This window comes from Sapajus apella, unplaced genomic scaffold, assembly GCF_009761245.1.
Source record: "Sapajus apella isolate SASKATOON/1434 unplaced genomic scaffold, GSC_monkey_1.0 scaffold48, whole genome shotgun sequence".
NCBI classification, from domain to species: Eukaryota; Metazoa; Chordata; class Mammalia; order Primates; family Cebidae; genus Sapajus; species Sapajus apella.
In genome coordinates, this window is record NW_022436988.1 from 7397375 (window position 1) to 7408363 (window position 10989).

Here is a 10989-nt window from a genome sequence, read left to right on the forward strand (position 1 = left end):
CGGCTGGAGTTTTTAGCACAAGCGAGGGAGGGCGTTGGAGCGACGAGGCGGGAGCTCAAAGGGCGCGGAGGCCCGGGCTGCAGCGGGCTCCACCGCCCAGCTGCAGGCGGCGCCTCTCGCCACCCGCACCCCGCTGCGCCCAGGGAAGGACAGTGGGCGCGCCCTCCCTCCAGGAGCCCTGTGATGTCCCATCCCCTCCGCCGCAGGCCTGAGAAAGGCTCAAAAGGTTCAAGGTCGCGTTCCTGCCTTCCCGCGGGCTTCCCTCACTCTTAGATCCCACACCGGAGGAAGCGCATCTCCTGGAGTGGATAAAGCAGGGGTGAGGGGCTGGGGCCAGAGGGGTTTACCTAGTACATACAGAAACAGCAGAAAAGAGATTTATTTTTAATGGCTTTGGCTTTATGGCACGGAAGCAGGCACCCTCACGTTAAAGGCACAGAGTCCTCTCTTCTGCCCCACCTCCTGGGTCCTTAAAATCTACTCCTGAGTTCCAGGGTGGTCACTGCAAGGCAGCAGACAAGGGGAGAGGGTCAGTTTCACTCTTTGTATTAGACGCCCAGGGCCAAGGCCCAGACTGGCCCCTGAAGCTACAGGTTAGAGTCTGGGTACAGGAGGCAGCCGAGATGGTCCCTGAGAACAACCAGTCCCAGTCCCCTGGAGCAAGCTCCATCCCCTGCAGAGCTGTGAGGTCAGTGCTCCACATCCTGGGGCAACGTGAAGTCCCTGAAGCTGTAGAAGGAGATGTCACCATGATCCACCAGGGCAAAGATCAGAGGGACATCCCCACTCTGGTAAGACAACCGCTTGAGGCTGCAGAGGTCTGGGACAGGCTCATCAAATCTGCAGGGACAAAGGGTTAGAGAGGTTAGAGACCCAGCCATAGCCCGCTAAGCTCTATGGCTCTCAGAGAAGGGAGATTCTAAGGCAGGAGCTGGGGTGCAAGAATTCTGGCCCAGGATCTCTTCTGTCTGCAAAACACAGGGCTCTGATGAAGAAAGCCCCAGAACCCTGGTTGGGGAGGTGCCCACCACTCTCAGCCTGTAAATCCCCCCAATCCACAGCCCTTCTGCTGGGTGAGCCCTAGACTAAAATTGCACTGGTGAGAGACTACCCTAAAATGCCAGCAATGAGACGCTCAGAGGAGGGCAGCACAAACTGGCTGTGTGGCCTTGTGTGGGTTGCTTAGCCTCTCTGGACCTCAGGTTCCTCTCAGAGATTGGCACACTGGCCAGGGGAGTGCAGAGGAGTCCCACTGGGTTCACAGGAGAACTGGCACCAGCTGGGGGAGGGGCAATGCTGGCTCACTGCATACCCACTAATGCACATCCGGGCATAGGGTTTGCCAGGGTTATTCTTTCGGAATGTGGCCACAGCGTCGGCCTGGTAAACATCAAAGCTGATTTCCAAGCCCCCAGACTTCTCCGGCAGCCTGACGATACAGTGAGAAACGTTAGGACATGAACTCTTCTTCCCAACCTTTCTTTTCCACCCCACCCTTTCCCACCACTAGTTCCTAGAAGCAGCCTCACGGAGGTGCCACTTGAGGGTGGGGGGCTCTGAACCCTTGCGCTAACCCACTGGTTGTTTCTCCCTCTTCCCTAGACACACATGAACGTTAGTTATGGCTCAGAGCTAGGCGTGGGGGTAGAGGTCCCTAGAACAGTCCTCTAGCTCACACCCTATTTCAGGAGCCAAATCCTAACCACCAACTCCTGGTGGCCAAGATACTGTGGAGACGTCACTGCTTGGAAACTTACCAGGCACCTCCATCAGCAAGGTGTGTGGTCTGCAGCACAGAGATATGCTGAAGGACCATGGCTACAAGGACAGAGAAAACAAGGTACTGGGGAGGGAGTCACACTTCTCAGTCTACCATCTAGTTTAGGACTGCCAGATTTAGCAACTTTTTTTTTTTTTTTTTGAGGTGGAGTCTTGCAGAGCTGTGATCTCAGCTCACTGCGACCTCTGCCTCCCAAGTTCAAGCAATTCTCCTGCCTCAGCCTCAGCCTCCCAAGTAGCTGGGATTACAGGTGTGTACAACCATGCCCGGCTAATTTTTGTACTTTTAGTAGAGACAGGATGTCACCATGTTGGTCAGGTTGGTCTCGAACTCCTAACCTCAGGTGATCTCCCCACCTTGGCCTCCCAAAGTGCTGGAATTACAGATATGAGCCTAGCAACATTTTTTTAGTACAAGCATAGCCCATGCAAGTTTTGGAACATACTTATCCTAAAAAATTAGTTGTTTATCTGAAAGTCAAATTGAACTGATCTGGCAATCCTATCTAGTTATCTACAATCTACCATGTTCCCATGAAAGCTTTAAGTAGTTTGGAATCCATTAATACATTAGCTATTCTTTCCCCATTGGTTCCCTGTGCTTAGAGCAGACAGCAAGCCTTTCTTTCACTTGGTCAAGAAGGCACCTCCTTTTTCCATCTAACTGGTTAGGATCACAGCTAGATGTTGGCAAAGCCATCCACATGCATGTTATGATTTTTAGGATATGGTCAGTTTCCACCCCTCCTTACCTCTCCTGACTCACCATCTCTAAGCTTTCCCACACAGGCCCTGCTGCTCCCTGGGAGAACGGACCTCCCTTGTGGGTCCACTCCCTCCTCCCACATCTTTCTTAAGCCTCAATCTGTCCTGGTTCATCTGTGCCCCTTCCAAAGTCCTGTGATTCATCAGCTGCCAGTGGCCCTTGATGTGGCAGGCTCAGGGGGTACCTGGGGAGTTGGCCTGGCCTGGACTCAGCAGGGGGGTGACGGGCTGGCCCCACAGGTGAGGGGCCTGGCTCTGGCCCCTCTGCAGCTGCCGTCGCTGCAACAGCTCCTTGTATTCTCGCCAGCTAGAGCAGCGCTGCACCTCGGGATCAGCATTGACATCCTCCCGGAAGCGCGCGGCCTCCACGTGGTGCTCCCTTTCCCATCTGGAGAGCTTCTCCTTGCGCTGGTTCAGCTTCTGGCACCAGGACTCTGCATCTGTCTCCCGCCCAGCCACATTGGCTGGGAGCAGCTCTGGGGCTGGGGCACATAGGAGGGTGTGGCGGCTATCTGAAGCCATGTTGGGGAAGGAGATCTGCTCGAAGTTCCAGCGTGGCTTGCCAGCCCCTGTGACTCCTTTCTCAGCTCTGCCATTCTCCCAGCTGCACCCCACCCCCTCCCTGGCCAGGCCAGGGCTGGGCCCCAGGGACCCCAAAAGCTGAAAGGGGCCCCCTGGGCCCTTCATGGGGCTTGGCTCCTGGGGTTTCTCCTCTGGGCATTGGCTGGGCTGGCTGGAGGGAGGTGGGCTGGAGGCTGCCAGACTCTCAGGTTGCAGGGAGTTCTCCAGGGCCTTGGCCTTCTTATTAATGGACCTGAGGGACGTGGGGGAAAAGCAACACATCTGCCCCGGGTGCTAAGGTGCACACGTCCCATGGGAGCTGAAGACAGGTCCCCTAGTGTCTTCCTGAGCCTGTGTGGGAGCTGCTCAAGCCTAGTTCTTAGAAAAGCCTGTGCATTTTCCAAGGTCCCAGACACCAGCACTCCCTGGGGCGTGCCCCTGATGTGGGCTTTACCAAGGGCTGGAGCTGCTCCTCTTTCTTTTGCCATCTCCGTCCTCCAAGTGCTGCATGCTGCCATCCAAGTTAAGCTGCCTCTCATACGAGAACAGGACAGAGCTGTGGGGTGAGAAGAGCATGTGGGCCACTGACCCACCTCCTCAGCCTTGGGATCCGGTGTGATACGTGAGGAAACGGGTTCAAGGGGACAGTTGGTGGGCCAGGATCGGAGCCATACCCAAGGGCTAAGGCCCCAGACCTGCAGGAGGGGTACAGGCCCAGCCACGTGCCTCTGCCTAGGCAATGGCCCACAGGAGCTGGCAAACTTGGAAAATACAGAAAAATAAAAACCTTAGATAACTGCTATTAACACTTTTTTCTTTTACGTACACATTGACTAATCTCTCTCCATATATATATATAAATTTTTTTTCTGTGTGAGACTCAATCTCCATATTTTTTTCTAACAAAAATGGCATTGTACTAACATACTGTTTTGTGATCTTTTTTTCACTCAGTAATATATTATGGACACAGCCCCCTGTCTCTGCAGCATTCTTCCCTGCTGTGAATTTTGTTTTGAGATGGGATCTTGCTATGTCGCCAGGCTGGAGTGTAGTGGCGTGATCTTGGCTCACTGCAACCTCCCCTTCCCAGGTTCAAGCAATTCTCCTTCCTCAGCCTCCCAAGTGGCTGGGACTACAGGTGTCTGCCATCACACTCAGCTAATTTTTGTATTTTTAGTAGAGACGGGGTTTCACCATGTTGGCCAAGATGGTCTCCATCTCTTGACCTAGTGATCTGCCTGCCTCAGCCTCCCAAAGTGCTGGGGTTACAGGTGTGAGCCACTGCGCCCGGCCCCTGCTGTGAATTTTTAAGGCTCTTAGGTTATCATGTTCAATACAGGAGCCACTAGCAACAAGTGGCTACTTAAGTTAAATTTTCTTTTTTTTTTTTTTTTGAGACAGAGTTTCACTTTGTCACCCAGGCTGGAGTGCACTATCTTGGCTCACTGCAACCTCTGCTGCCTGGGTTCAAGCAATTCTCATGCCTTGGCCTCCTGAGTAGCTGGGACTACAGGTACCCGCCATCACGCCCAGCTGATTTTTTTTTTTTTTTTATATTAGTAGAGATGAGGTTTCACCATGTTGCAAGGCTGGTCTTGAACTCCTGAGCTCAGGTGATCTACCCGCTTCAGCCTCCCAAAGTGCTGGGATTACAGGTGTGAGCCACCACGACCGGCCTATTTAAGTTCGATTTAGATAAATGTAAATTAAATGAAAACACTCAGTCCCATAGTTGCTCTAGCCCCACGTACTGGACAACACAGACACAGAACATTTTCATCACTACAGAAAGTTCCACTGGACAGAGCTGCTCTAAGAGATCGCCTCTAATATGTGTGAGCCTGCCTCTTGTTCAGCTCTTGTTTGCAAGTACACTGATCTTGCACAGTGAGGGTGTTCTGTGTGACTCCTCACTAAACGCAAGCTCTGTGAGGGCAGTGATTTTTTTTTTTTTTGAGACGGAGTTTCACTCTTGTTACCCAGGCTGGAGTGCAATGGTGCAATCTCAGCTCACCGAAACCTCCGCCTCCTGGGTTCAGGCAATTCTCCTGCCTCAGCCTCCTGAGTAGCTGGGATTACAGGCACGCGCCACCATGCCCAGCTGATTTTTTGTATTTTTAGTAGAGACGGGGTTTCACCATGTTGACCAGGATGGTCTCAATCTCTTGACCTCGTGATCCACCCGCCTCGGCCTCCCAAAGTGCTGGGATTACAGGCGTGAGCCACCGCGCCCGGCCCCGAGGGCAGTGATTTTGCGCTTCTGTTCTCAGCAATGTGTACAGGGCCTGGCCCCCAGCCAACAGTCAACAAATATGGTTGATCATTCTCACAGGTGAACCACTGTACACATCCATGATTACTTCCTTAGGATTGATTCCACTTTCAGAAAAGAAAAGACATAAACCTGAGCATGGTGGCTCACGCCTGTAATCCCAGCACTTTGGGAGGCCGAGGCAGGTGGATCACGAGGTCAAGAGATTGAGACCATCCTGGTCAACATGGTGAAACCCCATATCTACTAAAAATTAAAAAAAAAATTAGCCGTGCGTGGTGGTATCCACCTATAATCCCAATTACTTGGGAGGCTGAGGCAGGACAATCACTTGAACCCAGAAGGCAGAAGCTACAGTTAGCTGAGATCACACCACTGCACTTCAGCCTGGGTGACAGAGAGAGACTCCACCTCAAAAAAAAAAAAAAAAAAAGAAAGAAAAGAAAAGAAAAAAGATGGGCTGGGCAAGGTGGCTCACACCTGTAATTCCAGCACTTTGGGAGGCTGAATCGGGCGGATCACGAGGTCAGGAGTTCGAGACCATCCTGGCCAACATGGTGAAACCTCATCCGGCGTGGTGGCGGGCGCCTGTAATCCCAGCTATTCGGGAGACTGAGGCAGGAGAATTGCTTGAAACCTGGAGGCGGAGGTTGCAGTGAGCCGAGATCGCACCACTGCACTCTAGCCTGGGTGAAAGAGCAACACTCAGTCTCAAAAAAAAAAAAAAAAGAAGAAGAAAAAAGATGTCCCTGCTTTAGAGCTTTTGTGTCATACTGTAACTGCAAAAGCTGTACCCATTTCCATTCCAAGTCTGAAGGTCTCTGCCTCTTAGCAATGCTGAATTACTAAGCTAATGAAAGAAAAAACATTTAACCTGGCATTAAAAATGTGAAACCCTGGCCGGGCGCGGTGGCTCAAGCCTGTAATCCCAGCACTGTGGGAGGCCGAGGCGGGTGGATCACGAGGTCAAGAGATCGAGACCATGCTGGCCAACATGGTGAAACCCCGTCTCTACTAAAAATACAAAAAATTAGCTGGGCATGGTGGCACATGCCTGTAATCCCAGCGACTCAGGAGGCTGGGGGAGGAGAATTGCCTGAACCCGGGAGGCGGAGGTTTCGGTGAGCCGAGATTGCGCCATTGCACTCCAGCCTGGGTAACAAGAGCGAAACTCCGTCTCAAAAAAAAAAATAAACAAAAAAAATAAAAATGTGAAACCCTACTAACTATAAATTCCTCACCCAGTTCTTCTTTTAAGCAAACACTCTACGTATCTGCCTGTGCACGTACTAAGTGTCGGACACCGTTCCAACCCTGCCTCTCAGTGCTCGCTCAGATGCAGGCACGGGTCACCTGAAAATGGGGCTCGATTTCATAACCCAGAATAAAGTGCAATGACCTGGACTCCTCCCAACCTGCCTCTCTCAGAACGCTTCCAGCAGAGGCTCCCAGTCCACGTCCAAGGAGCTGCACTCCAGCCAAGAGTTCCAGGTAAGGAGAGGCCATTTTCTACCAGAGACCAGTCAGCCAGGTCCCTGGACTAGAATATGTGGAAGAGCAACAGGAAGGGGATTTACCTTGGTTGAAATCGTCGAACCACATAACCCAACCTCTTCAGGTGGCTGAAGACCTCAAAAGAAAAAAAAGGAAGCTCAGATGGCCACTTCTGGAAACACCAAATGGTTTCTCCAGACACAGGCCATCCCCAAGCCCTCCCTGCCCTTCCTGTACGCCCCCAGGTTCCACACCCTGCAACTAAGGTTGGAGCATGCTCCATTACGAACACCACCCCCAAAGATCTCAGGCTCAGAATTCCTGTGTCTTCCCGCTTACCTTACTCGGCACAAATGACATTTAGCCATTTCTTGACTTAAATGCAAATCCCAAAAAACTGACAGCCATGGAACCAGAAAACAACCACTCCCTGAAATACTTGAGTATTCTCATACCAAAGCTCCCGAGAGTGAAGCTGCTGACCACCATGGGAACAAAAAGATGGCAGAAGGTGGTGGGCATCTCCCCAGCCCCACACCTCCACAGATACAGGTGGGGTGTCCCTGTATTCATATCAGAAGGACGTACACAAGAATGTCCCCCATCCTGCCTGATCTCTCAGCAGCCTTCAGCATAGCTAACCACTTCCTCTTTGAAAGACCTTCCCAGGCAGGGCGCGGTGGCTCACGCCTGTAATCCCAGCACTTTGGGAGGCCGAGACGGGTGGATCACGAGACGAGGTCAAGAGATCGAGACCATCCTGGTCAACATGGTGAAACCCCGTCTCTACTAAAATACAAAATTAGCTGGGCATGGTGGCACATGCCTGTAGTCCCAGCTACTCGGGAGGCTGAGGCAAAAGAATTGCTTGAACCCAGGAGACAGAAGTTGCAGTGAGCTGAGATCGCGCCATTGCACTCCAGCCTGGGTAACAAGAATGAAACTCCGTCTCAAAAAAAAAAAAAAAAAAAAAAAAAGAAAGACCTTTCTGTGATGTGGCTTTGGTTTTCCTTTTTTTTGAGACGGAGTCTTGCTCTGTTGCCCAGGCTGGAGTACAGTGGCTCGATCTTGGCTCACTGCAACCTCTGCCCTCCGGGTTTAAGAGATTCTCCTGCCTCAGACTCCCGAGTAGCTGGGATTACAGGCTCACGCCACCATGCCCAGCTAATTTTTGTCTTTTTAGTAGAGATGGGGTTTCACCACGTTGGCCAGGATGGTCTTGATCTCTTGACCTCATGATCCGCCTGCTTTGGCCTCCCAAAGTGTTGGGATAACAGGTGTGAGCCACTGTGCCTGGCCACAACTTTGGTTTTTCTCCTGTATCACCAGACACCCCTCAGTCTGTTTCTGCCTCTTATCTGCTCCCTAAACTACTCAGAGAGCCCCAGGGCTCAGACCCAGCCCTCGACTCTGACGGCACTCTCATACAGTCCAGTAGTTCCAATACCATCCAGGTGCTCATGGCGCCCATATTGACATCTAGCCTTGACCTCTCCCCATGCTCCAGACTTGGATTCCAATTGTCCATCTGCTTGACATTCACTAGGATGTCCAAGAAGCTCCTCAAAATTAACTTATCCGACATAGAGCTCCCTTGACTAGTCTCATCCTCCCAAATCTGCTCCTCTTCATTCTTCATAGTCAGAATATGATGGTACCCTTCACCCACTTGCACATGCCCAAATCATGGATGGTAATCCTGGGTTCTCTCTCCTTAATCCTGACATGTAATCCATTGGCAAAGTCCTATCCATTCTTTCTCTAAAATATTTCTCAGATTCGTCTACTTTTCACTCACTGCAACCCCACCCACCCCCAACCTGGGACAACCCCTCACCTTCTCTCACCTGAATGAACAGCCCATTCTCTTCCGATTCTCCTCCCCCACCTTATCTTCTGCCAGCACTGGGTTCTATGTGAAGCCAACAGGCCGTCACTGCAATGTAAGCCTCATGACCGCACAGCCCTCGTCTGCCCTGCAGCCCCAGCATGTGACAGTGTGCCAGGCACCTCATGGGTACTCGACAATGCTCACGGATTCAGTGGATGGGTGGCTCCTGGGGGCGGGATGGGGGCAGATACCTGGTACTGCAGGAAGGTAACAGTATCGTCGGTCAGCAGCAGCTGGTAAGCTTCCTGGATAGACAGTGGCAGGTCTTGGTGGAAGAGCTGGATGGAGCCCTGGAAGTAGGGCCAACGCTCAGCTTATGAGCCCTCTCTGCATTGCCACAGAGTAGTGAGGCAACTTCCCAGCTCTGAAACCTCCCCCTCCACCTCCCAGCAGCACATCAAGAATGTGGCCAACCAGAAAAGCAGAGTAGCATCACTACTTTGGACTGGAATCCCTGTTCCCTGCAAAGTACTACCTCCTGCTCTAAAGGTTCGGTTATCCGTTCTCTAAAGACCGGGTTGTGTGTGCTTTTTCTCCGATAAAACGTGTCCTTCCCATTCTTCGATCCCAACTCCTTCCCCACCTCCCGGGCCCCACTCACACACTCCAGGAGATACAAGGCCTCTTCCGGGTGAAGCCGCTGCCGGCCCTGCTCTGAGAAGCCCATGGTCTGCCAGAATTTGCCCTGTGTGGGGCCCAGAGCAAGTGTCACAGGGGAAGGAGGAGGGCAGGGAAGGCGGTCCCCGAGCTCGGAGCCCGCCGCTCACCGCAGGAGACTTCAACTCCACGAAGCCCTCTTCCGGCCTCCATTCGGCAGCCACCAAGCTGCCCCTGGCGAGGAGTGGGGAAGGGTCCGCGTCAGTTCACGCGGGAGGCCCCCGCGGCCAGTCTCCGCCCCTGCTCCGCCCAGCCCCGGGCCCGCCCCTCTCACAGGCGCTCTACGCGCTGCTCAGCCAGCAGCTGCCAGAGATCCTCCCGGCACCTGCGCAGCCGCTCGGCCTGGGCTGCCGAGCCGTCGGGCAGAAAGTCCTTGGGGCCATGTGAGCGCTGGGGCAGCTTCTGCGACCGCGAGCGGGAGGCGAAGAGCTCCCGGGCGCTGGGGGAAAAGGGGACTCAGGATCAGCGCCACGCATCGGGGGCCGCCCGGCCCGGTCTGGGCGCTGGTTTCCCCACCCGCACTGGTCTAGCGCCCCCCGCCCACATCCCCCTCTGGCCGGGCGGGGCCGCACCGCACCTGAGCACGCGTCCCGCAGGAACCTCCACTGCCGCCGGCTGGGGTTGGGGCTCGCGCTCAGACTCCATCCTGCCGCCGCCTGCCGCTGCGCGCGCCGCCACGCCCCGCCCACTACCGGAGCTCCGCGCTGCCCTAGCGCCCGCCGATGCGTGCCGCGGCGGCAGCCCCGCCCCTTTCCCCGCCCACTCTGCGCCCTCCTGACTGTCCTGGGTCCTAGTGCCCGGGGCACGCGCCCCGACGCCGAGGCTCGGAGCTCAGCCCGCAGGTTGCTGGAGGTGCAGGAACCCCCTCTCCTCTTCCCAGCCCTCCTTGGGGCTTCTCTCCAGTAAAGCCTCAGGAGCCGGCGGCCAGGAGGGCAGTACGAATTGTCACACGTGTTACCGCCGCTGCCCAGCCCCTCGCTGCTTAGTCCCCACCGTCCGGGCTGGGCAAGGAGGGCAGAAGAGCTCAGAGAAAGGCGAGCGAAGGGTGTGCAAATTCCGACTTTGCAGACCAAAGGACACCCGGGGACTGTCAGGAGCGGTCCGGGGAGGTTTGCCATTTCTTCGGGGTCTTCTGTTGGGTCCCTCCGGCCGAGCTCCGAAGCCAGGTTTTAAGGGGCAGGGGTGGGAGGCGCTGTCCGGCACGAGACGGTGCTGAAGCGCCACCTCCGCCCGGCAAGAGCGCCTCCTCGAGGCTGGGGTCCCCGCGCCGCCCCCGCGGGCCGCTCCGGCGCCGTCCGCTAGGTGGTGCCATTGCCCGGCCAGCGGCCACGGGTGGGCGACACCGGCGGCGGGCGGAGAGTACTGTAAGTGGGATCCCGCGTCTTGGCTGCCAACCCCCTTCACCTTACGTCTTCTCTCCCACCAGTCAGACCCGGGTTGTCTCGCCCTTGGGTCTAACTCCAGGGCCCCAGGTCACCACCGCTTCACCACCCCGGCCTCTCCGTTTTACCTGGGCGCATGCGCTGATCCGGTCAGCGCCCCCGCTGCGGGTGGACGAAAATGGGGG

General features: G+C 54.7%; 1 protein-coding gene across 2 annotated transcripts; it reads right to left on the reverse strand.

The window, feature by feature from the left end:
* Nucleotides 1–355: 355 nt before the first annotated feature.
* On the reverse strand, nucleotides 356–10133 carry TSEN54 (tRNA splicing endonuclease subunit 54). 2 transcript variants are annotated; one of them, XM_032241701.1, is made up of 11 exons: nucleotides 10000–10133; nucleotides 9697–9861; nucleotides 9533–9596; nucleotides 9367–9450; nucleotides 8957–9055; nucleotides 6796–6920; nucleotides 3560–3661; nucleotides 2730–3358; nucleotides 1758–1818; nucleotides 1313–1429; nucleotides 356–840 (listed from the first exon to the last, which is right to left on the reverse strand). In XM_032241701.1, exons 1-11 carry the CDS (start codon nucleotides 10065–10067, stop codon nucleotides 690–692), a joined length of 1665 nt encoding a protein of 554 aa, XP_032097592.1. In that variant the 5' UTR covers nucleotides 10068–10133; the 3' UTR covers nucleotides 356–689. The 2 variants fall into 2 exon arrangements, with proteins under 2 accessions (XP_032097592.1, XP_032097593.1); XM_032241702.1 differs by lacking the exon at nucleotides 6796–6920 and adding an exon at nucleotides 6958–7010 and having other exon boundaries at nucleotides 362–840; nucleotides 10000–10132.
* Between the last annotated feature and the right edge of the window lie 856 nt (nucleotides 10134–10989).

Bases quoted from the DNA above. Each gene is read 5' to 3' on its own strand.
- TSEN54 (XM_032241701.1), bottom strand. From the start codon at position 10,067: ATGGAGTCTGAGCGCGAGCCCCAACCCCAGCCGGCGGCAGTGGAGGTT. The intron at 3,359-3,559 runs GTAAAGCCCACA...CACGTCCCTCAG, and splicing joins AGGAGCAGCTCCAGCCCTTG to GTCCATTAATAAGAAGGCCA. The intron at 841-1,312 runs GTATGCAGTGAG...TTGTCCCTGCAG, and splicing joins GCCCGGATGTGCATTAGTGG to ATTTGATGAGCCTGTCCCAG.